This window comes from Lissotriton vulgaris, chromosome 1_1 (assembly GCF_964263255.1).
Source record: "Lissotriton vulgaris chromosome 1_1, aLisVul1.2, whole genome shotgun sequence".
NCBI lineage: Eukaryota > Metazoa > Chordata > Amphibia > Caudata > Salamandridae > Lissotriton > Lissotriton vulgaris.
Genome location: NC_141685.1, coordinates 760268750 through 760296583, shown reverse-complemented (window position 1 = coordinate 760296583; position 27834 = coordinate 760268750). Strand labels below are relative to the sequence as shown.

General features: G+C 45.4%; 2 protein-coding genes across 2 annotated transcripts in view; one reads left to right on the top strand and one right to left on the bottom strand.

Moving 5' to 3' along the window:
- The window catches only part of LAMC2 (laminin subunit gamma 2), a 117375-nt gene that overhangs the window by 68376 nt on the left and 21165 nt on the right, over positions 1-27834 (bottom strand). The gene's annotated exons all lie outside the window — the stretch shown is intronic.
- LOC147747778 (uncharacterized) lies at positions 342-21370 on the top strand. Its single transcript, XM_086936216.1, has 2 exons — positions 342-1590; positions 21348-21370. Exons 1-2 carry the CDS (start codon positions 342-344, stop codon positions 21368-21370), a joined length of 1272 nt encoding a protein of 423 aa, XP_086792342.1.

Genomic DNA, 27834 nt, shown 5'->3' with positions numbered 1-27834 from the left:
AGGTAGACGCGAATTCCTCGCGTACAAGGAGCAGGCGAGTGTGAGCCCCATACGCTGTGCGCACGCGCGAGGCACCGACTTTCGAGTGAGATTGCCGACTACCTCGCGCGTCCCGTTTCAGTCCTGCATAAATCCTTGGCCTCAGTTGAAGGCTAACCGGAGCGTGTCCGGATCAGAGCCAGACTCGAGGGGAGCATTTGTGTGCATATAAGAGGGGTCTCCTTCCACCTTCACGAATTGCCTCATAGTGTTTGTCTTGGACTTTGGTGTGTGTGTGTTTGAGGCACCCCTGACCTGCTCCCCCCCTGAGAACTTCCTCCACACCTCCCAGCTTTAGAGCCATGGCGTACTACGCCGAGGAGGGTGACCAATGGGTCGAGTACAATGAGTATGAAGAATATGAGCCACAGGAAGATCAGTTGGAGGAAAATTTGGTGAAGGCCCTGGACAGTCAGGTCCAAGTGTCAGTTAATAAAGCCCTGATTAAGGCTCTCAAGCCTTTTACTAAACCCCTGCAGAATTATGGCAAGAGAAAGTTTAAATTGACCCGTAAGGGTGGTACCTCTACTCCCTCGGCACAGGTGTTGGCACAGATGGCCAGGAATGTCATCAGGGATCATGGCTCGATGGCTAATTGTACCTCGGGGGATTCTTCCCCGTCCCCTCCTGAAACTTCGGATTCAGAGGCGGACTCTGTGGTTTCCAGGAAGAAAAGCAGAAAGGTGAAACACACAGCAGGCAAGGCAGATGTCAGTCAGGCCCTTAAGACCTTGTTGTTTGACCCCAATAACATTATCCATCCTAGATCTACAGAATGGGTGCCCTGTTCTGAGGTGGCGCAATATGTTGGCAATAATTTACGTCAGGGCTTTGAGGGTGGAGTTAGGGCCACTTTGAGATCCGAATGCCCTAGGCCCTCTTTGGTAGGAAAGGTGGCGGAGACGCCGGAATTGGACCCCAATATGGCGGCGTTCATGAGGAAGTTTGCAAAGGATCCCAAGAAGGGATTGGATAGGGCATGTCGTGGCTGCCAGGACAAGTTGTTAGACGTCTCGGGGCCCCTCACTAAAATTATGGATGCCGCAGTTAAGGCGAAGGAGCTGAACGCGCCACTGGACGTGTCGAATGTCCTGGAATGGACACAACGTGCCATGTGTTTCCTGGGGAATGCTAATGTAGCCCTTTCCACAGAGCGGAGACGCTCTTTCCTTATGAGGATCGATTCCCAACTGGCAGAGATGGCCCCCACTGAGGCGGGTTCCCTGGCTAATGGGATGCTTTTTGGAGATAAGTTCGTGAGAGACATGGGCAAATACGTTGCCACTTTCTCCGCATTGGATAAAGCGCAAACAAACATCCGGAAGGTGTTCCACTCCGGTGTTTTTGATAGGGCCGGACGTCAACGAGGTCGAGGTTCCGGCCGTGGCTTTAATCAGACCTCGCGTGGAGCAGAGCAGCGAGGCAGAGGCAATCAGCGACCCAATTTCTACCCCTCCCGCAATCGGGGAGATGGTGGCAGAGGACAGACAGGCAACTATCGTGGCAACTATCGAGGCCAACAGAATTCCACAGGAGACAATTCATACTCAGGTACGAGTTCTTTGTGCATCAGAACACATGGTGGGAGGCAGGGTGGCTCTCTTTCTCCACAGGTGGCGAGAGCTCACATCCGACCCCTGGGTGCTGCAAACAGTACAAGGGTATCACATAGAGTTTTATGCCTCCCCAACGTAGCGTCAAGCGCCCGCTCCCCTACATTTTTCCCTACCAGAACAGAGTTTCATCGACGCAGAGGTGCTTGCATTGATCCAAAAAGGAGCGGTGGTGGAGACCTCACCACACGCTCAGGGCTTTGTGAGCACCGTCTTCGTGGTTCCCAAAAAAGATCAGGGCTTTCGGCTAGTGTTAAACCTCAGGGACTTCAACGCCTGGGTTGTGTATCAACACTTCAAAATGGAAGGCATACACTTGCTGCGCGACATCCTGCTGGAACAGGACTGGATGGTGCGTCTGGACTTGAAAGACGCTTACCTAGCGGTCCCCATTTTCCCACCGCATCGACGGTTTCTACAATTTCAGTGGCGTTACCGGTGGTTCGAATTTTCCACCATGCCCTTTGGCCTCTCGTCCGCTCCCTGGTGTTTCACCAAACTGATGAAACCAGTAGTCCAGTGGTTAAGAGAAAGGGGAGTGAGATTAATTATTTACCTCGACGACCTCCTGATCTTGGGTCGTTCTCCAGAGGTAGTCTCGCTCCATCTGTCATGGACGATTCACCTGCTCCAGGAATTGGGTTTCCTACTAAATTCACAGAAGTCCATTTTGATTCCCTCTCAAACGATGGAGTTCCTGGGCTTCCAGATCGACTCGGTGAAGGCTCAATTGCTCTTACCTCTCAAGAAGAGGGTGGCGATCAGGAAAGAATTGAGGAGAGCGCTTGTCTCTCCAACAGTTTCCTTGAGGACCTTAGCGCGCCTGGTGGGCCTTTTGGCGTCATCCATCCAAGCCATTTTCCCGGGCCCTTTGCACTACAGGGCCCTGCAACGGTTGAAGGCGTTGCATCAGCGCAAAGGCTTGACTTATGCCCAACAGGTTTCCCTGTCGGCAGAGGCGCGTACAGAGATGAACTGGTGGTTAGAGCATATGGATGCCTGGAATGGCAGAGCCATTTTTGCTGCAACCCCGGAGGTCGTGATAGAGTCGGACGCCAGCCGGTGGGGCTGGGGAGCCCGTTGCGGCTCAGTGGAGACGGGGGGTCGTTGGTCTCGCGAAGAGCTCAATCTCCACATCAATTGCCTGGAACTCCTGGCGGGTTCTTTCGCGATTCGCACTCTGTCCCCGCAGAAAGTGTCCTGCTGCATTCTCCTACGTATGGACAATGTGTCCGCGGTACGGTATATAAATCGCCTAGGCGGCACAAGATCACGCCTCCTGGCGGAGATTGCCAAAGACTTCTGGCATTATTGCCTGGCACACCAGATCTCGGTGATGGCGGAATATATACCGGGCTCTGTCAACGTGACAGCGGATTGGAATTCTCGGTACCTGAGGGATGCCAGAGACTGGAGGTTGCACCCCAGGATTTTCAGGGCATTGGACCGCAGGTGGGGTCCGTGTGTGATAGATCTGTTTGCCTCACGGCTCAACAGGCAAGTGCCCCAGTTTTACAGTTGGCAGCCGGATCCCTTGGCGATCAGCTCGGATGCCTTTCTTCAGTCGTGGACGACGGGCATTCTATATGCATTTCCTCCGTTTATCATGATCCCGAGAGTGCTGGCTCAAGCGCGGCGGCAGCAAGTGGAGGTGATCTTGATCTCCCCGTGTTGGAGAGCACAAGCATGGTTCCCGGTCGCAATGAGTCTCGCGTGTGCATTGCCATTGCAAATCTCATCATTTCCGGACCTTCTTACGGACCCGGTGGGCCTTTGCCACCCGTTAGTGATGCAGGATCAGTTGTCCCTCATGGCATGGAGACTTTCCGGCGCCGTTGGCAAGTGCCGGGAGTTTCACAGGACACTCTCTTTTTCTTGTCACAGGCATGGGCACCTCCACTCACAAGCGCTACGAGTCTGCTTGGAGACGATGGGTTGGTTGGTGTAACGAACGGCAGGGAGATCCGGTGGGATCCGATATCCATATGATAGTGAATTTCTTGTCGGACCTGGCGCGGTCCGGCATGGCATATAGATCGGTGAAGAATTTTCGATCTGCCATTTCGGCGGAACATCCACATGTGGATGGCAAACCGGTCGGAGAACACCCCCTGGTGTGTAAGGTAGTCAGGGGGATCCGTTTAGTGAACCCCCCTCAGCCCAAGTATACTGAACTTTGGGATGTTGCAGTGGTCTTACACTTCTTATCAGCGTGGCCGGCTAATGAGGGTTTGTCGTGGAAACAACTCTCCGCTGCTCCGTGTCCTGCTGCATTCTCCTACGTATGGACAATGTGTCCGCGGTACGGTATATAAATCGCCTAGGCGGCACAAGATCACGCCTCCTGGGGGAGATTGCCAAAGACTTCTGGCATTATTGCCTGGCACACCAGATCTCGGTGATGGCGGAATATATACCGGGCTCTGTCAACGTGACAGCGGATTGGAATTCTCGGTACCTGAGGGATGCCAGCGACTGGAGGTTGCACCCCAGGATTTTCAGGGCATTGGACCGCAGGTGGGGTCCGTGTGTGATAGATCTGTTTGCCTCACGGCTCAACAGGCAAGTGCCCCCGTTTTACAGTTGGCAGCCGGATCCCTTGGCGATCAGCTCGGACGCCTTTCTTCAGTCGTGGACGACGGGCATTCTATATGCATTTCCTCAGTTTATCATGATCCCGAGAGTGCTGGCTCAAGTGCGGCGGCAGCAAGTGGAGGTGATCTTGATCTCCCCGTGTTGGAGAGGACAAGCATGGTTCCCGGTCGCAATGAGTCTCGCGTGTGCATTGCCATTGCGAATCTCATCATTTCCGGACCTTCTTACGGACCCGGTGGGCCTTTGCCACCCGTTAGTGATGCAGGATCAGTTGTCCCTCATGGCATGGAGACTTTCCGGCGCCGTTGGCAAGTGCCGGGAGTTTCACAGGACACTCTCTTTTTCTTGTCACAGGCATGGGCACCTCCACTCACAAGCGCTACGAGTCTGCTTGGAGACGATGGGTTGGTTGGTGTAACGAACGGCAGGGAGATCCGGTGGGATCCGATATCCATATGATAGTGAATTTCTTGTCGGACCTGGCGCGGTCCGGCATGGCATATAGATCGGTGAATAATTTTCGATCTGCCATTTCGGCGGGACATCCACATGTGGATGGCAAACCGGTCGGAGAACACCCCCTGGTGTGTAAGGTAGTCAGGGGGATCCGTTTAGTGAACCCCCCTCAGCCCAAGTATACTGAACTTTGGGATGTTGTAGTGGTCTTACGCTTCTTATCAGCGTGGCCGGCTAATGAGGGTTTGTTGTGGAAACAACTCTCCGCTAAACTTACGCTTTTGCTCTGTTTGATTTCATGCAGGCGTGTATCGGACATTCGAGCATTGGATTTGTCAGGTAGAGTATTCACTCCTTCGGGAGTTTCCTTTAATATTTCAAGGCGGACTAAAACACATTCAAAATGTATTACTTACCCTGCATTTCCTCACCACAGTAAGTTATGTGTGGTAAAGTGTTTAAAAGTATATGAGGATTGTACTAGGGAATTTAGGAATGATTTTAGTCAATTGTTGATTTCATTGCAGAGACCTTTTCGCCCAGTCTCCACTGCGACTCTGGCCAGGTGGGTTTCCTGGTTGTTGAGCCTGGCGGGTATTGATACTTCCAAATTTGGAGCACACTCTGTTAGAGGAGCTATGGCCTCAAAAGCCTTTGGTGCCGGTTCTCGGCTTCAGGATATCATGACTGCGGCAGATTGGTTGTCTGACTCCACTTTTAAGACGTTTTATCATAAGCCTAATGTAGATGTCGCCTCAGTGGTGGTGGGGAAACTTTAAACTAGCATAATCAGAGCCTCCGTGGACTGACATAGAATGAAAAATTGTCTAGCAGATGCGACAAAGAATTTTCAATTCTATTAAGGACACGGAGGCGAGGATTATCCCACCCGGGCTAGCAGAAATGTATTTGCATTATTGTTTTGAAATGTGATGTATTTTACCCACCCGAATGATGTTTATGGCTTGTTGTATTCCTGAGTGTTGGAATGGCCATTACGATGTATATTTTCGTTTCAGGTGATCAGCACAAGCAGACTTGAGAAAGACTCCTGTGGACTGCGTTGTTGTGCTGTTTATGAGGAGAAGTTTATTCCCTTCGGAACAGTTTCGAGAGTTACCACATTGGGTTCCAGTCTCGGTTTGGACTGATGAAGAAATCGCAAAGAAAGAGGAGGTTTCCTGTTTTCAGTGACTGTTATGTATGGGACTGGACAGTGATTGGTGCAGACCAGTGTTGGGGGGTTGCCCTTCCGGGGTCATGCCAGTTTAAAGTTTTTATTGGCTGCTGTCATTGTCAGTAAAGATTAGAGAAGCATAATCCTCGCCTCCGTGTCCTTAATAGAATTGAAAATTCTTTGTCGCGTCTGCTAGACAATTTTTCATTCTGCACCGTTACTTGTACAGGGCTAGAAGACGTTTTTGGGGAAAAGACTTGCATTGAAGTGTCTTAATGTGCAACTGATGTTGGTGTCAAATGGAAAAACAAGTGAGCGATAGTGTTTCATGTCCCTTAGCAATCGGTACAGGAAACAAGTGGTCCTAGACAGTATTTTCAGTGATCAATAAATGAAAACGCTCTGTTAATTCTTCATATGCGGTTAGAACCTGCAGGATAAAGTGAGAGAGAACAGGCCAAATGCATTCATAAACATAAACATAAAACAGTACCCACTGTTACATTTCAGGCCAAAAGCACACAGTATTAGCTTAATGGCAGTTTATTCTGTGTTATTTTTTACAGAAAGCAAAAATGCAGCTCCCAGTTAGATTACGGGAGGATTTTTTGGGTTACTACCAAGTGGTGAGTGAAAAAGTGCAAAGAGTAGTGCTTGTGTGGAGAGGCAAAAGGGGGTAGAGAGAAAAAACTCAAGATTAACGATTCAGATTCTTTATCGTGCCAAGGTTGACTATCCTTAGCAGTGAGGAAAGCTTGCCCCTGACGTCATTTAGGACATAGTTACTACTTCATCATATCACAATGATGTGTTCATCTGTGATGGTTTTCAAAAGAGCGAGGAGGGACAGGAGGGTGCAGGCCCCAAGGTAGGGGGTTGTCGTCGTCGTTTCGACCCACACGCAACGGGGGTAGTTTTACTCCTCAGCTACGGGTCTAATTGATGTCTATGGCCCACCACTAAAGGGTTGCCCACCATTCTGCTGGGGGCTCTCCATGCTTTAGGGCAACATATTTTCGGTTTTCTGAAAACAAGCTCCCGCTTTGGGAGCCAGCCTTCAGAAAACACAATACTTTGTCAAGGACGTACATCAAACACGATGACTACTCAGCAATTAATCAATGTCTTGAGTGGAGCCACCACTGCAATGGCTCCAATGAAGGCACAGAGCCCCCTGTCAGCTTGGTGGGCATCTCTAAATATAGCAGGCAGTCTCCCCCAGGGGAGCAGACACAACAGCCTCCATTGATTCCATGGGCTGGCCGCCAGGCTCCTAAAGCGCCCCTTCGTCCATACCCAAGAGGTATTTCATGTAGAGATACTGGGTTCAGCTACACCTTGAGTAGTAAGCACTGGGTTTGGGGTAATGAGCACAAGGAGTGGCCAAAGGCCACCATATTTTTCCTGTTCTTGATAGCCATTACCACAGGTTGCTCCCAGTGGCCAATGAGGGCAGGGATACTAAAGGCAAGGTGCGGCCAAAGACCAACGCCCGTGCCTGAGGGCCGCTGGGCAAAGCCATGAGCTGTGTAGTGAAGCAAGGGATGAAGGCAAATTACATTCTCCTCTTATGGATAATTGTGTAACTGTAAGACCCTTTCAAAGCATGTATCTTGACTGTATATATGACACCTCAGATGAAGACAATATCACAGATGAAATCATCAGTTACATCATAGGTGGCATCACATGTGACTTCGCCATTGGCATTATCTGTGACAATGAAGAAGATGCAAATGGATGCACTCTTTCAAACATGTTTGCTAATGGGAAATGTAGCACTTGCCTTTAAATATTCTGAGCATGGACATCTGGATGGTGTCAGTCTTACTGAAGCCTTGTAACTGTATTCCATGTCTGTGAAAACATCCATGAATCACAAGTGCACCTGTCACCGCCTTGCTCTTCTGAGATAACTCTAATGACTAGTATCCTATGAGATTTTTAGATTGTATCCATGTGTATCCCCTCCGTGTCTTTAGAGTTATAGCTTTAACGACTAGTCGCCTGTGTGACTGTTGGAATATAGCCAGGTGTATCCCTTCCCCCGTGTGAAGAGATAACCCTATTCACTAGAACAAAACGAAATGTGTTCCTGAAATGTGTAACGTAACTGATTCTATGTAAAGTGCTTTGATAACATGTAACGGAACTGGTGCTATGTAAAGCGCTTTGATAACCTAATCGGTTCAAGTTCCTGAAATGTGTAACGTAACTGATTCTATGTAAAGTGCTGTGATAACATGTAACGGAACTGGTGCTATGTAAAGCGCTCTGATAACCTAATCGGTTCAAGTTCGCGCTAAAGAAAACTCTAAAAATAAATAAATAAATAAATAAATAAATTTAGTATTTTTTAGGGCAGGGACCCCACTGTGTCATTTCTGGAAGCCGGGGACCCTCACTGAGTCATTACTGGAAGCCGGGGACACTCACTGAGTCATTACTGGAAGAAGGGGACCACCACCAATTCATAACTGGAAGCAAGGGACCCTCACTGAGTCATTACTGGAAGCCGGAGACCGCCAACAATTCATTACTGGAAGCAAGGGACCCCCCAGTCAAATGAGTTTCGATGATTCGAACTAATCGTCCATTCTATATTCTGTGTGACGCACTTCCAATACTCCCATAAATCAATCTGAAGATGCTCTTAATTTTTAGTCTCCAAGATCAAATTCCTTCACATTTACAGACTTTTTAAACATTTTCAATTGTACATGTTGCTTCTTTATTTATATATACTTTAACATTATGATTACAAAACAAAACTGACGCCCTGTCACTGAAACTGGCCAGTAAATTCGTAACTTGAAACCCAGCGACGGCTCGTGGAGGGAGTTACGGTGGGGCAGGAGGGTGGGGAGGGGGAGGGGCAGGGTGGAGGTTGCTAAAAACCGGCATATGGATAATTGCAGTAAGTAAACAATTTAATTAATAAAACGAATTTCGTAGCTCGCACTGCATTGCATTTTGCGATGCAAGGCGCACTACGAAATTCGTTTTATTAATGAAATTGTTTACTTACCTGCAATTATCCATATGCCGGTTTTTAGCAACCTCCACCCTGCCCCTCCCCCTCCCCACGCTCCTGCCCCACCGTAACTCCCTCCACGAGCCGTCGCTGTTGAAACCCTCTACCAACTGCTCATGATCACACAATGATATTTTCAAAGATACTATTGATAACATCTTTGATGACATCTATGCTCCTTCATGTACCCCTTCTGTGTAAAGCGCTCTGATATCCGCAAGGATCTTGTCCGCGCTATATAAAACTTTCAAAATAAATAAATAAATAAATAGCACATCACTGATGAGATCACATATGACATCATCAATGACATAATCAGCATTCTCCTTCATGCTGCCCACCAAAACAGCAGTTCCGGGTCAGCACCCGTGCTGCTACCTTCCTCCCAGCAGTGCTCTTAGCTCTTCAGACACGCTGCCTCCCCAGCTATATCCTACGCGGTGTCCGGTGGTGCGACCAGGCGGCCCCATGATGATTTGCCGCAAAGTAGCCCAGCACCTCCTAATAGTTAACTCGCAGCAGGATGCAACGTCCGGTCGGGTCCCCACGGCACCTAAGTGTATCTGCTACTAGTAGCTCAGCCAGCCAAGCGAGCCCAAAAACTGAGGGAGCAGGGCGTGCGCTGGCAGCTGCCACTACAGCTTAACTCAGTTTTAGGCAGCGCTAACGGCTTGAGTGACAGCTGAAGCGCTATGCCTATAATGCGTGACAATGCATTTCAGTGCAGTGATGCGGAGCACCACACTGAAATGCATTAGCCTAACGCCTGATGCGTGATACTTGGCAGGACTGCCAGTGTTTTGGGCACCTTTTGTATGAGCCCCCTGCCTGCAGTGCCCTGTCTGTGACACTGTGATTGTTACAAGCCCCAGTAGCACCCTGGCAGGTCTACGTGGCCCCCGGTTCTAGTAACCAACAAGGCCCTCTCGGGGCTGTAGGCCCCGTGTGGGGTCATCTTCCTCCCAGCAGCGCCACAAACCCACAGCAGTCTGTTACTGAGTCAGCATCTCTGGGCTGAGGCCCTGCTCAGCAACCACCCTCTCTCCGAGTCCTCAGCAGGTCGGTGTGATCCGCAGCCTCCAACCAAACCCACAGGTTCTAACACGACCATGAAATTCCTCGTCCCATCACTTAATATGATCTCATTGACTGAGGCCCGCCCCTCCCTGTGTCAGCGTCTGTCAACTGCAAAACATTCTCAGGGGCACGTTTTACTAAAGTACAGCGCAACGCAGCATACCAACTGTGCTGTGCACGCGGGAGAAAACCACCAGCCATATTTATTAGGAAGTATTGGCAAAGTCAATAGGTCCGGCGAAGGCAGCCTTCCTCTTGCTTTTGCAAATACTTATTTGTTGAGATATTTTTGGAAGTCTTTATTACAAATAGAAAGGGTTGATAAGGTATGTAAATACAGAGGGTTGCAAAGATGGATGCTTTGAAACCAAACTAAATAGGTTTACAAGTATAACAGTAGTCCTCAGTTAAAGCAGAAGCTAGCATGAAACACGGGAGTGCGGTGATAAACGTCCTTTATTGCTCACATACTAAAAAGGTAACAACTTCGAAAAGAACAGTTTGAAATGGACACAATCTGGCAAAGGAGTAGCCAGAAAAACAATTTACCTCCCCGCTTTAAACCGTGCCCCAACTAAAACACTGAGCCAGTGGGTAAAGGAGGTGACCCAGACACTTGGGAGATTGGTCTGTAAGGGAATGCTGAAATTCTTAAATTTCCGTCCTTTTTCCTATCCTTCTTTCAATATTTCGTCCTTTTTTTCTCTGATTCTTCTTACTGTTTTCCTTGTTCTCTCACCCCATCCTTCTTGCTTTTCTACCTACTTTCTACTGTTTCTCTACATTCATCTTTCCTTCCCTCCATCTTTCTCTTTATCCTTACTTCCTTCTCTCCACCCTTCTGTCTTCGTCTTTTCTTACTTTTTCATCCGTCATCCATCCTTCCTTCTCACATCTATCCTTCCTTCCTTCGATGATTCTTTTTCACTATCTATTCATCCTTCTCCCCATCCAGCTATCATCCTTCCTTCTCCCCGTGCTTCACTTCATCTTGCTCTCCACCCATCTCTGCATTCATTCATCCATCTATCCATCCTCTCTCCATCATTCCCTCCATTCATTCTCTCCGTCCATTACCCAATCCATCTCTGCATTCATCCATACATTCTCTCCCCATTCTTCTCTGTCGCTCCTGGCCATCCCTCTCTCCTTTACACTCTAAGAGAACGTATTTATGAACTTCTTTTGGACTAGAGTCTCCAATCAAAGTCAAAGGAGCCGCCAACACCTTAAATGTTTCATGTTATACAGAACTGCCCAGTGAAACTCATCCCTGCTCAAGCTGCTAGAGTGGGATGTGAATGACACCCCTGCATTCTGTGATGCTGTGAAATAGCAGCAGTCAGACAAAGGCCACTCTAAAAGGAATTTACAACAGCATGAAGAGCAGACCCTAACTGGGAGCTCAAACGTGTCCTGGGCTCTCATTAAAAAAACATAAAGAGCTGGTTGAAAGAAACATGCTGTCACATCAGGATGCAAACACAGAGCAAAAAGGTGACACTAAAGTAATAATAAATCGAAAACAAACAGTGGCACTGTAGAGACTAACTTTGTGTCTCAATGTGCGCCTTGTAAAAGGGCAACATGCTGTCACTCACAGTCCAGTTAGCCAATAGCTGAAGTGGGCTGACCCACTGCCCCATGATGTACGGTGTAGTGGGTGGAAGAAAATGCGAAGGATTCAACAACAGACGAATGGATGAAGAGAACAGGCTACAAGCCTCTATAAGTAAGTATACTATGCATATCATTTTAGTAAAATCAAAAGGTCTTGGCTAATGGCAGACCTTAGAATGGCCTATTGCTTCTCATTGAGCCTGCACTGGTGCACAAACAAGCTGTACAGCACCACACACAACCTTTGCACCATAGTGCAGAGGTCTGTGTAGGCTGTATAGCATAGGATTTGTATGAGAATGACACTCTTCGAGTACAAAATTCCATGCGTAGACACATTCAAAACATTCCACACTTTGTCTATGTGCTCTACCGTTCAATGAGGACAAGGGTGGTTCAGCTGGTCTGTTTCTACTTGATTTGAGTGCAGCGTTTGGTATAGTATTTCATAAACTATTGCGTGAAAAACTGAAATATATAGGTATTCGTGGCTGGGCCTGGCTTAGCTCATTAGGACTACTCCTGTCAGGTTTTTGCCAGATCCCACAAGTCCAATCCTTCTGCCTTGACTTCTCACGTACCACAGGGTTCGGCCCTCAGTCCAACACTATTCAATATTTATATTTGACCACTGGCGAACATAGTAGAAAGCTGTGGCCGTACGCTTTTTTCCTATGCAGATAACACTCAGATAATTTTCTCTCTGATATGTGAGGAGAATTGCAGCTCAGATGCACTTGATATCTGTCTCTTGAAAGTGGCCGCATGGATGAACAACTCCTTTAAATTGAATAGGGGTAAGAATGAAGTCTTATTGGTAGGCAATCAACCCCCTCAGTGGTGTTGACATATTTGGCCCTATGTTTCTGGTACTCCCCATACTACAGTTTCCATAGTTAAGAACCCGGGATTCTGGCTTGATGAAAAGCTTTTAATAAACTACCAAATCACTAAAGTAGTTTCCACCTGCTTCGGTGTTCTGAGATGGTTAAACAAAATCCTTTGGCTGTTGCCCGCTGCTGCCCAAAAAACAGTAATTCAAGTACTAATTATCTCTAGACTGAACTATGGTAATGTCCTCTACTTAGGAGCCCCTAAGACTTCTCTTAGACAGCTTCAAGTAGTTCAAAATGCAGCTGCAAGATTATCATTTCACTTGCCTCAATATTCGTCTACTGCCAACCCCCTCTGAGATCTTCACTGGGTTCCAGTTGAAACGAGTATCCATTTTATAGCAATGTATTACATCCATAAGGCTTAGTCAAACACAGGGCCACTTGATCTTAGATCCCTGGTGGTACCCTATCACCCGAGTTGACCTCTTCGATCATCCAATAACAACCTCTTCACAGTTGCCAGATTGAGGAGAACCCACCAAGATGTTAGGTCTTTCTCCCATTTAGGTAAAAAAACGTGGAAAACCTTGCCTGTTGCTTTGAGATAGCGCCAGTCTTTTACAGTTTTTTGAAAGTTGTTTAAGACATGGCTTTTCTGAATCTTGCATCTATGTTATGATTTTGATGCTACACGTAAAATATTCAGTGTTGGAAACCCCTATTACGGTAGCCATGCACTTTCCAATTTATAAAAACAATACTAAGTGGAATGTTTGTAAAAATGAAAACATTTCTCCTTGTCAGTGCCTGTTTCAATGTGCCTTATTTTGTACGCAAAGCCCTATCATTTTTTTATTTTATTTATCCTAGTACATCAGGCTTAGTGTCAAAAACTATAGGTGTGTCCATTGATCCAAACTAGATACACCCAAATAAGATCCCTTGGAAGAAAAATGGTGCTAAGAAGTGCATTGCGATATTTGCTGAGTGTAAAATCCCTTTTGCTCTGGAAAGCAAATACCGTTGCATGAGCTTGCATGACTTTGCGTGACATAGCCATGTTGCAAATCCTTAGTAAATCTGGCCCTAAGAGTTAGTGTAATCTGATCCAAATGACTTTCAATTGTGTGCTCTGGCCATCCTTACTAATTAGAAAACTAAAAAAGTTGAATACCTACACCCAAACATACACAATATTTACTAAGTGGTTGACTAGGTTCCGGATAAATGGGGTGGAGGGAGCTCAAACACAATCTAAAGTAACAAACCTGCTGCTGTTTTAAGACCATCTTGACAAAGACAGTACAAATGTTATGACTGGTGTTAGGAGATGCCCTTTTTGCAAGCTCTCCGCTCCCCTCAACTTTTGTCCTACTATTGCTGGATTTTGTGCCTGCATGTGTGATTACTCTGTGATTCACTGGGCCCTGCTAACCAGGTATCAGTGCATGTGATCTAACCCATAACAGGTGTATGTATAATTGACTTATCCCCAATTGACATAAGTTAACTTATTTTTAAGTCCCTAGTATATGGTACCAAGGGTACCCAGGGACTATACGTTACTGTGTCCCTCGTGGACTTCTACACTGGTTGTGCCACAACAGGTGTGACAAGAGAACACATGATACCCAGACTGCCATTGCAGACTAATAGAGCGTCTTTTAGACTGCTAATTTGACTTTTCCATTTAAACTTATAGCAAAGCCAAATCTTCCTTTTAAATATATGTCACCCCCAAGACAGGCCTAACAAGCTCTAATGCAGGGCGCTGTATATTATAAAGAAGGACCTGTTTTTACATGTCCTTGCATTAAAAAACCTGCATTGTCATTTTTACTGTGGAAAGGCTATTGGGGTGCATAGTTACATGCTGACAACTAAGCAGTGCTAACTTCTGAATCAGACAAATGTAGATGGTATTTCAAGGTATCAAAAGAATTGTTGCATTAAACCCAACTTGTTTCCCAAGTTGGATTTAATGTAACTTTTGCCGAAATGGCAAATTTAGAAAGTTGTCACTTTGTTGCCTGAAGTTTCCAGTGACCATTTACCGTTGCACGCACGCTGCTGTTCTCGAGGTAGATTATTACTTTCCTGGAGAGCGGTGTGAATGACTTTCAGGAAGGAACACTAAGGAACTGCAGAGGGTAGAAGTGCAATGTCCTCCTGGCAGTAAGGCCAGTTTCTATTTGAGCCCAAAAGACAAGCTTCGAAGGCAAAGACACCTTTGAAGAGCAAATGGCATTCACACACAAGAGTAGATGCTTTTTTGTTTTAAGACAGGCTGGCATCTATGACAGAGAGGTACCATTTTTATGTGGGTGTAGCCCCAAGGTAACCACACCTCCAGGATGGGCTAAGGAGCTCCACATACCAAGAGAAGGGTTCCGCATGTTCAGAGGGGGCAGAATGCTGCATTCTGTGCTAGCCAGATGCCAGAAATTTCCCATGAAGTTCTCACTTGGTGAGAGGAGACCAAGTAACCCATTTGCTAGTACCACCACATTCCGATGGCAAGAAATGGGTATAAAAGTGGCACCCTGGGTACCCAGACCTCAGATCACATCTGTACCAGGGAGGGATCCAAAGAAGGGATGCCCTACAGTAGACCCAGCAAAGAGAGGCTGCACTAAAGACTAAACTGCACCTGCTGCTTCTTGGGCTAGAAAAGAGAGATCTGTGCCTGTGGTGCCCCGCTCAAGGAACAGTTGTCTCAATCCCAGGCAGAGGTGACTTCAAGAGTGAGTGGCTGACTCCCTATTACAGCCACTGATCCAGAAAAGGTGAGAAGCCTGCTCCTTTGAGAGTCCAGCATCATGAAAGCGGATTCCCGCTGGATGCTGAGGTGCAGTCTGAGTGACTGAGTCTTGTCCCTCAAACGTTTTACTCAAGTCTGCTAGTCCTGGGAGAGTTATCAGAGTGCAGTTTGGTAGCTCAGCACAAACGTTACTGCAAGTTGAACTACTGATTTTGCTGTAACCGGAGACTGGTTGAGTAGTGATAATTGGTGTTGTGCTGTGGTTCACCTGGACCTTGTGGGACATCGACCTCTGAGGCCAAGGTCACCGCTCTGTATTTATGGACCAAGGGAATGCCATAAGAAGACCCCTGACACCAGCTTACTCCTCAGCATCCTTGAGCATCTTCAACATCCTGTATCCTTTGCATCGGGAACACTCCATTAATTCCTACTACAGTTCGCCCATAGACTCTGGAACTGTAAGTGAGACTGCTTTTCTTGTGAGATAATTGTTCAACTGGACCCTATTGGTCCTTTTGACTGGACGCCTGCCGAAGTTGGTTGCCACAAGTGTACTCTTATAGCTGTTTTTCGGTTGCGGTAGATTACAATGATTTATTGTGCTAAGTAAAAAGCTGTGATTTATTGTTTCTTTTCAAATTAATATCTTCGAAACACTCTGGGGGATTTTATCATTGAGTTGTCAAATTAAAAATAAAAATACAGCCTATTTTTATAAATTGTGTCAGATTTGTATTCTGTTGCGTTTTCTTCTTATTCAACTGACTTGGTACTTCTTAATGTTTTGCTCTTGTTCTTTTGATAAAGCCTGATAGCTCTGAGTTACAGCTACCCAGGTCTGAGCTAGGTATGGCTTGAAAGAGCATGGGCCTTTACCTAAAGGTCATTGCTACTAGTTTGGTAGGGTTTTAACCCCGACCGTAGCACACCTGTGTGCACTGATGTCTTTCATGTGGCTTAAACTGTAACCCAGAGCAGGGCTCTCTGGTCTGGAGAGGCATATAAAAAATGCACCATCCTTACAATGCATGACTATCATTAGCTCACAGGACTGTCTTGGCAGTGCAGGCCTTTTTTCTCACCCCTAGATGGGAGCTAATAAACTAGCAGCTTTAGGGTTTGACACTAAAAGCATAACCCCTCCCACTGTCTATGAGGAGAACGGAATGCTAAGAGGAAACACTTGAGCTTCCAGCGGTCTGTGCTAAAATGGACAGGGTCACCAAGAAGTGTTTTACAGGCCCTTCATCCTGAAATAGACACCCATTTACAAAGCTAATAGGTCTTGGCTTTTGGCTTTCCCAATGCTTTTTTCAGTTCAGCATTGGCAAAAAAAAGGGTTAGTGTTCATGCGGAATAGCATTAGAAACAAGCATTGGCATAGCCAATAGGTCTCGCCTTCGGGACCATATAAGTGTTTAGCCATGCAACACCTGTTGCACCAAGGGTATTGTGCTGGATAACTAAACACTTATGAGGTCCAAAAGGCGAGACCTATTGGCTATGCCAATGCTTGTTAATCATGCTTCCTAAAAGAACTCTCCATCTGGAAATGTAATAAGACTATGTTTATCCAGCGGTAGGAGATGGCCCAGAAACGAACAGTAATATCAGCTAATTTCAGCATCTATTCTTTCATTCATTATTTCCTCTCCTTCCTCCAAGAGGTAGATTCAATGTCTGTGTAAGGACCCCCGTCTGTAATGTGTGCATTTCTAGCACCTCTGCTCGGAGCGCTGCTGCTTCAGCCTACTGGGGCCAAGCCTGCTGTAACGTTCTATTTTGTAGTATTTCTCTGTTGTAACGTAACTGGTTCTATTGTACAGCGCTCTGACACCTTCAGGTAAAGTCTGCGCTCTATAAAAATGCATTGAATAAATAAATTGTACCCCCACTGCAATTCATACATATTCACTGTGAAGTTCAGCCAGGTGCAGAAGCGCTGCTTGTGGCAGGCTCAGGGATGGTTGTCTCATAAAGGCTACACTGTAACATGATTCCCAGCCGGGGCAATGCATTCATATGCACTGTGAAGTGCCATCTCGGGACGGAGGAAGTTACACTTGAAAATGGCCAATGGCTATTGCCGAGAGAAACAACCAGTAGAGGACTTCTCACTCTGCGTCACTGGCTCGCGCATTGGCAGGTCAGCCCTTGGCTCGAGCGGGCTGCGCAGCAGACTTGAAGTTTGTCAGGCAAGCACGCTCGGCCTCAGCGCGTCTGTTGACTCAGTGAGGCTGCATTGTGTGGCACTCAAGTCTGTGGACCTCAACCTGGATGCAGACAGAAAGAGAGGGCCAAGGAGGCAGCAGAGCAACCTCAGGTAAGGCGCGAAAAGGACGCAAATATTTCAATCTGTGGCTGGGACATTGTCGTTTTTTTCTGAGTAATGGCGATTGCTCTAAAATTGCCAATACATGGCGCCGCTCGCTCCCACAAGGGAATCGCCAAACGGGCACATGTTGCCATTCAAAGTAATGCAACGAGTGTACGTTTTCGCCTCAAAAAGGGAATCAATGGCTAAAGGTCTCTTTCCTACCAGCGCATGTGCGCTGTGTAGGTGAGACCTAAAAACACTTGGTGCAATGGTTTAAACATGCCCATACAACATTACATGTGTGCGCACATGTGTTCTGACACAGCGGTGGCTATTTTGTTCTTGTGAATGTACTGTTCTATTATAGCAGACTACCATCGCAAAATAGTAAATTAAAAACTCTAAAAAGCACACAAAAGTGCATAATTTAGCAAGGATTGGCCCGGCACACATTGCAGCTATTGGCCCCTCTATACAAGAGAAAAAACAGAGGAGCATGGGTGGAAAGGTGGTGTTTAAAAAAAAAAAAAGCTAAATGTGACAGGGAGGGTTGGGGTAAGCCAAAGACTTGCTTAAAGAAAGTGGCGGGCTACACGGATAGAGCAGGGATGAGGTTTTTGGGAGGGAAGATCTAAAAAGTTTTGAGCAGGGAGCTACCCTTTCAGAACTATAGTTTTTCTGAAAAATGTCCACATAAGTCAGCAGAAATAACTATATGAAAAGTTTTGTTGTTCTAGCATAAACAAAGAAACAGTGTAAAGAGCGGATAGAAACAGGCTCAGACATCAGATCCAGGAAATAAAATACCCTGGGTAAGTCAACCGCCAGGGCGTATATAGAGTCAATAAGATAAATAGTCTGTGATGTTAATTAATGAAACATCCAACATGTATCTAGAGTACAATAACATGATACAAGTCCTAGATATAAATACGTAAGAAAATAAGCATTGCATTGGAGATGCTGGTGAGCAATATGCAATGACCTTTGTATTGCTATGTATGTGGGTTACCAAATATTAGGGAAAACTAAATAGTGATAGTAATCTAAGTGTAACTGATGCAATAAAAGTATGGGACCTAATGAAATGTACTATGATTTTTGTAGATGTGACAAATACAGGGAACGAGTCATGAAGAAGGTGCAAGAATAAAACAAAGGGCACCGAAACGCCGCGTCGACAGTTTGTTCCTTTACCATTGTTTGACCAATAAATGAGATGTTTTTAATATGTTGATGTAGACAGTGCTATTATAGCATTTTTAATCTGACAACCTTTTTAATCATTTGAGTGTATATTTTTGCAAAAATTTAAAATGTACTGCTTGTTGGTTCAGATAACGTATCTCATGTTATTATGAATTTTTTAACTTTTACAAAATAAATGAATGATTTTTTACATAAACTTTTGTCCTTGTACATGAGGTTTTTATAGTACGTGTGGGTCCGACATATTGTTTCAGGTGTAAATTTGGTAACCCGTATAACACTGCAAATCCCTTGTTTCCCAATGAGAACGTCCTCTTAAGGGTGTACCTCATTTAAGATTTACTAAATCCAGGAGAAGGAATTCTGTACTTTGTATAATTTGGGAGGGAAGACGCACACAAGAGAGAGCAAGAAAGCGCATGAACTCATGAGGAGTGTTTAACAAAAAAGGAAAAAGTAGTTCCCTATATTTGAGCAGTGGGAGGACATAAGTCTGTGAATTAAAAGCGTGTTAAAGGGCTAATGCCCCATTGGAAGGAAAAACGAAAGAATAGGATGACAAACAAATAAAGCCACAGTTAGGCCAACCAATGATAAGCAAGGGGCAGGCCCAAAGCCCGCTTTATGTTTTTGGTATGGTCCACAATAGGTTTTTGCCTGCAGACAGCTAGAATCTGTCTGGAAGGCGAGAATTAAAATGTTTTCAGTTGCAAAAGACCAGCAGTTGCTGTTAAGGAACACTTAGCTGAGCTAAGTGAAACTTCAAGAGCATCCTTGATAAGTGGTATAGTAAAACAATTTACAGCAATGTAAAACGGTCTAACCACAGAAGGAGGAAGCTTTATCAACGCACAATTAACCATTTGCATGCATAACTGGGTTAATGATTGACTCACACCTTGACTTGAGGGCTGCCAAAAAGCTGATTGAAGGTCAGAGTGAAAGACTCAGTTGTGTCTTCCAAATCCTCAAAGCTCTGGTATGAGGTTTGAGTTCTACCTTTTCATTTCTATGGGCATCTGGCCTTGAGCCTGCATCTGAAGCAGTAGAACAGGCATACAGCACTGATATGGAAACAAACTGAGGGAATGGCCGAAGCTTTTATCAAAACTTTGAACATCAATGATCTTAATCTCCAATTCACTGCCGTAGTCAATAAGATATCTATTGATTTACTGGATGTGCATGTTTATATAGAAAACAATCAAATAGAGACGACTTTGCACAGGACAAGTACTGCTGGGAACTCGAAGCTTCATGCGTCGAGTTTCCATCCCACTCATTTGAAAAGAAGTATCCCCTATGGGGAATTCTTAAGGCTACGTAGAATCTGCAGCACTGAAACATCATTTGAGAAATGTAGAAATGAAAGCAGGCTCAGATTCCTAGCAAGGCGTTATAATAACAAGACCATTGATTCAGCTTTGGCCAAGGTTAGAACAAAGTCCCGGGAAGATCCGTTGACCACCAATAAGACCCCATTCAATGAAAGAAAGACCATCCACTCCAATAATGATGAAGAAATTACCAAAATGAGATTCATAACTACATATAGCAGTCAACATAAGAAAACTAGGACCATAATTAACAAGCATTGGCCTATTGTCCAAACTGATAAGATATTAAATCAACTATTTCCAACCCCTCCAGCATTGACTTTTAGAAAGTCCAAATTAATGCAAAATGCCCTGGTTAGGCAAGCCCAGAGTTGATTACCAATGCAATCCAGCCGAGCTCTATGTGGCTAGCACCTCGCTATGAATTTATCAAGTGCAGTACTTGCAGAGCATGCAAGTTTGGGGCCAACACATCCCAATATACAGTGGTGTTTGGCCCCACATCCAACAAACTGAGAGCCAGATACAATTGTTGCACTGAATTTGCCGTCTACATATTGAGCTGCAAATGCGGGCTTCAATATGTAGGCAGCAGCAAACTGCAGGTTCATGCGCGTATTCTGCAGCATCTCAGAGCCAATGTCAACTCTGACATGACCCATCCAGTGGCCAGACAGTTTAAGGCAGTGCATCATAACAATCTTGAAGATTTAAAATATTTTGTCATAGCTGCGGTTCCACCAATGAGAAGGGGGGGGGGGGAATAGAGAGAGAATCTTAAGACAGTTGGAGGCCAAATTTATATTGGAATTAGACACTCGTACACCAAATTGACTTAATAATGGGGGAGAACTGTAAAACTTTTTGTGATGATTTTGTACAGATTTTTATAAATATTTATTATTATTTATGGGTATTTATGGAACAAATACAGTACGTTTTTAAACATCATTTTATAACACCATATTTAACATATTTTTCAACATCTTTTTAATTACCCCCAATGAACAACAAGTGTCTCAATTTCAATGGGTTTTATCAATCTAATTCTGGTCCTGCACAATCAGGTGTGATGGCTCACACCATCAATATCATAATATGGCTGCTCATTTAGTTATATGTCTGACTGAGCCAATAAAGCAGTGAGGTTTGAGTTATTGATTGTACATTGTATTATTGAAAGCCATATGACAGGAATACACGGCCAATTATGCAACTGCCTCGCTTTCTCATAACATTTATATTTAATTGTATGTTCTTGTTTTTTGCACAGTTTACTTTAAATGCACTTTATAGCACTTTATATATTAGCTTTTTGTGCCATCGCAACATAAGTAACGGCTATGAATTAATTTCAATATGGGTCCATTCGTAAAAAAATTGAGGATTGAATTGTTTACATCTTCGCGGTTGAATCAAAAATAAGACGGAATCCTAATGAGTCAGACAGTCAAACAGTGAATTTTAGAATTTTACAGAAATGATTGATGTGGTCTTTTTCTAGTATATAGATATGTTCTTATATTAAATAATAGATATCTTAGATGTCAGATAGATAGAACCTGAGGATCAGGTCATATTATGATATGGCATCTTTTAAAATATGGATTAGGAACATAATAAAGATTGGGATTTATGTCACTTAGACATGATATATCCCATAACCACACACAAGTATCAGGGCATGACCAAACGATTCCCATGTTAATTGATTGAAACTTTTGAATATGTATTCGAACGAGAAATTAACAGTATCCCAAAAAATGTGAAATTGCACTTTGCACTTTATATTTTACAATGGATTAATCCTTGAAATATTGTATATTTTAATAGTCCTTGTTGCTATGTATTTATAAATGAATTACAAGAAATTATGATGACCTAAGCACTGATGGAAAGTATAATAGTATTTTTATTATTTTCACTAATCACGTGACGTAGTGTATGGTGAAGGTGTTTAAAAGCAATGAGGGACTCAGGTCTCGTCATGTGGTCAAGCCCACTGGATGGGCGAAACGCATCATCTACCATGCTGAGCGTCAGCTAATAAAGAAGAAAATTTGGACTTACCTGGTGTCTGTGTCCCGCTTTTCGACTTACAGCAGTCGTGGGAATTTTAGTGAAACATATTAAATATATATTATATATATATCTACTATCTATCTATCTATCTATCTACTGGGGATTCTGGGACCTGCAGTTTTCCTGGACGCACGGGACGCTACACAGGTGTGCTGCCTCAAGTTTTTCCTGTGGGAGGTGCAGGCTCATTACATTGAGCTTAAGAGAGAGGCGGGACCTACAGCAGAGTGTTAGTCCTGTGGAGGCTTTGGGCGCTGACGAAGGCACAACAACAGCCAGAAATGCATCCGCCACTTTCCAGAATAAAGCCTCCAAAGTTATCCCCTTGGGTCTCTGCTCTCTTTATTTGGAAGGAGTGTTTACTGTACATTTTACGCGTCAACCTGAGACGCCTACAGAGAACCCCGCCTCACCCTGGCATCGGACATCACAGGCTTGGACTGTCTTCAGTCCGTTTTCTTCACCAGAGTGATTTGGTTGGTCCCAATTCCGCCCCGAAGTACAGGAGGATAACCGGCAGTTGCGAGGTAACTCCAACCTCGCTGTGGGCTGCAGGCACTGACCTCACCGCCCCTGCTCAATGGACACCTGTAATCTGGGGCTGAGGCGTACGAAAGGGGAGCTGAGGAGGCTCTGTTGTGGACAAATCAGCCGACAAAACGGAGCATGACATTTTGATTTGTTTTAAGGACTCACCCTGCGTTTGTTCCCACAAACACGCACCGAACAATTTCTTCCCCGCAGCACCAACCCCATGATCCCTCTACTGGGGATTCTGGGACCTGCAGTTTTCCTGGACGCACGGGACGCTACACAGGTGTGCTGCCTCAAGTTTTTCCTGTGGGAGGTGCAGGCTCATTACATTGAGCTTAAGAGAGAGGCGGGACCTACAGCAGAGTGTTATTCCTGTGGAGGCTTTGGGCGCTGACGAAGGCACAACAACAGCCAGAAATGCATCCGCCACTTTCCAGAATAAAGCCTCCAAAGTTATCCCCTTGGGTCTCTGCTCTCTTTATTTGGAAGGAGTGTTTCCTGTACATTTTACGCGTCAACCTGAGACGCCTACAGAGAACCCCGCCTCACCCTGGGATCGGACATCACAGGCTTGGACTGTCTTCAGTCCGTTTTCTTCACCAGAGTGATTTGGTTGGTCCCAATTCCGCCCCGAAGTACAGGAGGATAACCGGCAGTTGCGAGGTAACTCCAACCTCGCTGTGGGCTGCAGGCACTGACCTCACCGCCCCTGCTCAATGGACACCTGTAATCTGGGGCTGAGGCGTACGAAAGGGGAGCTGAGGAGGCTCTGTTGTGGACAAATCAGCCGACAAAACGGAGCATGACATTTTGTTTTGTTTTAAGGACTCACCCTGCGTTTGTTCCCACATACACGCACCGAACAATTTCTTCCCCGCAGCACCAACCCCCATGATCCCTCTACTGGGGATTCTGGGACCTGCAGTTTTCCTGGACGCACGGGACGCTACACAGGTGTGCTGCCTCAAGTTTTTCCTGTGGGAGGTGCAGGCTCATTACATTGAGCTTAAGAGAGAGGCGGGACCTACAGCAGAGTGTTATTCCTGTGGAGGCTTTGGGCGCTGACGAAGGCACAACAACAGCCAGAAATGCATCCGCCACTTTCCAGAATAAAGCCTCCAAAGTTATCCCCTTGGGTCTCTGCTCTCTTTATTTGGAAGGAGTGTTTCCTGTATATATATATATATATATATATATATATATATATATATATATATATATATATATATATATATATATATATATATATATATATATATATATATATATATATATATATATATATATATATATATATATATATATATATACATATATATATATATATATATCCACAAGGGTTCTCATCAAACAGCGACGAGGTATCATGTCACATCAACGCCATCAGAAAACATATATATATATATGTCTATTTTTTTTAGAACACTGGCAGTTAAGTGCAAAATATCGTTCTTCTCAATAAATTTAACAAGAGATGCAAATGTATTCCAATGGAAAGTTTAGGAATGTGCAACATTTTAAAACTTAACATAACCACCTTCTCTAAGTGTTGTGAATGTTTGCCATAATCTTCATTAATGCATTTATGCAAATTACCTCAACCTCATCTGAAGTAGCATAACCTCTCCTTTTTTGGAAAGTGGTACACCTAAAACTTAATACTACTTAATGTCCTCTAGGCCATCTATTAACCCTCCCAAACATCTTTTTGAACTCATATCCCCCTGTCCCCACTAATGGTCTCACCTAACTTCTGTTACTTTGATTTTCCACAAACAAACTGTAGTGAATGCCTGGAATGGTTTGCTTCAGCACGCAAGACTAATGCCAATAACCAGCAACACTGAACTAACCCCTAACCTTGGGTTTCAGAGCAGCATGCTGCTTATCATATAGTGCTGCGATGCCTCGCCAGGGGTAGTAAGGGCTATGTAAACTCAATTGCACTATGGGGCCTATTTGTTAAAAAGTAAAGCCGTGTAGCAAGTCACCTTGCTGTGCTGCGTTACAGGTAAATGCAGGAATGAGCCGTAGTTATTACAATATGGTGCATTCCTGTCCATTCCCCAGTACTGGCGTACAATGGGATGCTTAGCGCCATCACAGTCTCCCTTGCACCATGGTACGTTGCATGCGGCAATGTTTTTTTGCAAGGAGGAGGACCTTCCTGCACAGAAACAATCCCCTGAGGCATATTCCTCTTTCTATGTGTTCCATGTGTGCTGCAGAATGCAAACACAACACAAACCCTTGATAAATAGGGCCCCATGTGTCCTTGTGAAATATGGAAACCGGTGAGGAAAGAGCTCCCCGGGCAGCAATAACTCTTCCTTCACGCTGCCTCCTCCCTATTGGGAAGGTGTGGCACCGTGAGAGAGGCAGCTGGAGCGACTGATGTTGTGCCAAGGAGTGGTGTGACCGCAGCAACCTCTACAACACACATAAATACCAAAGATGTAGACAGTCAACTTTCCGGGTAACTATAAAACTGTGCAACTTCTGATGGATAAGCCTGGAGCCAAGAATAAATGGGATGGGACGGGAGAAGACGGTTTTAGTCTTTCATCACATGTATGCCAAGGTGCAAAAGCATGCATGATGACGACTGTGCACCAGAGAACGCAGTTGTTGCTGGCCCTTTGACTTGCATCGCAGAGATGTATGCTTTAGAAAGAAGTTCCTCTTCAAAATCCTGGCGCTGCTTGTTCTGCAAGGCAGTCGGAAAATATAGTTACACATGCCCTGCTGCAGCGGCTCCTCTGCTATGGCGGAGATTTGAGAAGTGTCGCACCCCTGCTTGCAGTAGAAATTGGAAAATAAAATAATAATAAAACTGTTTAATTAGCATTTTTTTTTCTTCACGGCGGGCACCGAGTATTGGCAGCGGGCCATCATAACGACACCAGCAGGGTGGAGCAGGCAGAGGAGTGGACGGTGTTAGTGCGCATTTCGTTTTGGCCAGCCATCTTAGAACGGCCTAATCGACATGCACACTGACATCTCTCCAACTCAGCGGTGCTGCTGGGTGGAGAACAACAGCAGGCACAGGCTCCCAGCACCCGATGGAACCGCAAAACCAGCCTGCTCTGCCCAATCCCGACCCTGCTTTCATGGGTATTATTACCACAATGAGAGCAGCGTCTGGATTGGCCGTAGGGGAGCCTGGGAGCCGCAGCCTGTGACCAGAGGAGCAGAAGAGCGGTGAGCAGCAGGTACCTTTTTTTTGTAGTTGTTTGCTTTATTACTGGCCCACCCAGATCTGGGGCACCACTTTTCCCTGACACCAGCCGCTACTGATGCCCTGCCACATGATCAGGGGTGCTAAAAGAGCAGCATAGTAAGCCCGGTGATATGAACAAGATAAAAAGAAGGACACTGTTCCTGCTACCGGTGGAAGCGACCGTACCAGACTCACGAGCTCCATGTGTCCTGGGCTGCCCTTGTGCCCCACCAACCCAGCAGTTGAATGTGCTGGGAGGTGCCAGGGCAAAACACAGACACTGTACATTGCACACACATTCATTTGTTTAACTACCTTTGCCAAGCAGTGATTGTTTGAGGCAATACAAGGGCCTACTTGTGCATGTAAATAGAGGTGGGCGAGCTAACAAATGTACACGGAGAGCCAAGCCAGAGCCGAGCCAAGGGTCTGGCTCGGATCTTAGAGCCCGTGCACAAGCCACGCCCTGAAAATATTTGCTATGTAAATCGCATTGCAAACATCACATCAAATATGATAAAGTCACTTCAAAGTTCAAAAAAGTGCATTTCTTTAACGTGAAGTTTTGACATTAATACATCAAGTTATAGCACTGCACTGAGAAGCACTTATTAAAAATTATAGTTTTTAAACATAAACGATTAGTGCACTACGAGGCAAGCCAAATATCATGTAAATCCTGTGTGTGGCCCAAATTATTATACAGCGACATAAGAGTTTATTAAATCCTTCAACACCTACGGCTACCAAGAGCAATTGTGTCAGCAAACTAACAATCCTCACAGTCAGCTCCAACCCCAAAGTTGAAAGGCGCACCTGCGGCAGTACGTAATTCAGGAACAGCAGTTGCACAAGAGGTTAACAGAAGCTATCTGTCCCTTCATTCACCTCCAACACTGAAGGTTCAATGAAGCTCTAACACCTAACTTTACTAAGAGGGCCACGGCAGTAAGCAAACCATCCCTGCATCAGCTCCCATACCCATGGTTGCACGAAATGCCTACAGAAGCGAGCCACCGGCCTAAAAAGTCCTCTTTAATGCTAAGGTTCATTGGAAACCTTCAGCAGTAAGCTAACCACCCCACTTTATCTGCAGTGCTAGCAGCAGCAAGCTAACCACGCCCACAAAGTTGCTGAAAGAGCAAAAGCAGTAAGATAACCATCACTGCATTCAGCTTCAATGCCTAAGGTTCCCTGGAAACCTGCAGCAGTAAGCTAACCAACCCACTTTATCTGCAATGCTAGCAGCAGCAAGCTAACCACGCCCAAAAAGTAGCTGAAAGGGCAAAAGCAGTAAGCTAACCATCCTTGCATTCAGCTCCAATGCCCAAGGTTCCATGGAAACCTGTGACAGTAAGCTAACCACCTCACATTAATCTGCAATGCCTAAAGTTGCAAAAAGTACCAGCAGCAGCAAGCTAACCACACCCATATACAGCTCTAACATATACAGCTGCTGAGAATTCCACAGCAGTAAGCTACCATCACTGCATTCAGCTCCAGTGCCCAAGGTTCCATGAAAACTGTGACCGTAAGTTAACCACCCCACTTTATCTGCAATTCCTAAAGTTGTAAAAAGTACCAGCAGCAGCAAGGTAACGACACCCATATAGAGCTCTAACATATACGGCTGCTGAGAATTCCACAGCAGTAAGCTACCATCACTGCATTCAGCTCCAGTGCCCCAGGTTCCATGGAAACCTGTGACAGTAAGCTGAGCACCCCACTTTATCTGCAATTCCTAAAGTTGCAAAAAGTACCAGCAGCAGCAGGTTAACCACACCAGCTCTAAAATATACGGCTGCTGAGAATTCCACAGCAGTAAGCTAAGCATCACTGCATTCAGCTTCAATGCCTACGGTTCCATGGAAACCTGTGACAGTAAGCTAACTACCTCACATTATTCTGCAATGCCTAAAGTTGC

Coding starts and splice junctions, on each gene's coding strand:
- LOC147747778 (XM_086936216.1), top strand. CDS start 342: ATGGCGTACTACGCCGAGGAGGGTGACCAATGGGTCGAGTACAATGAG. Junction 1,591..21,347: donor AGGAGACAATTCATACTCAG/GTACGAGTTCTT, acceptor TTTTTTGCACAG/TTTACTTTAAATGCACTTTA.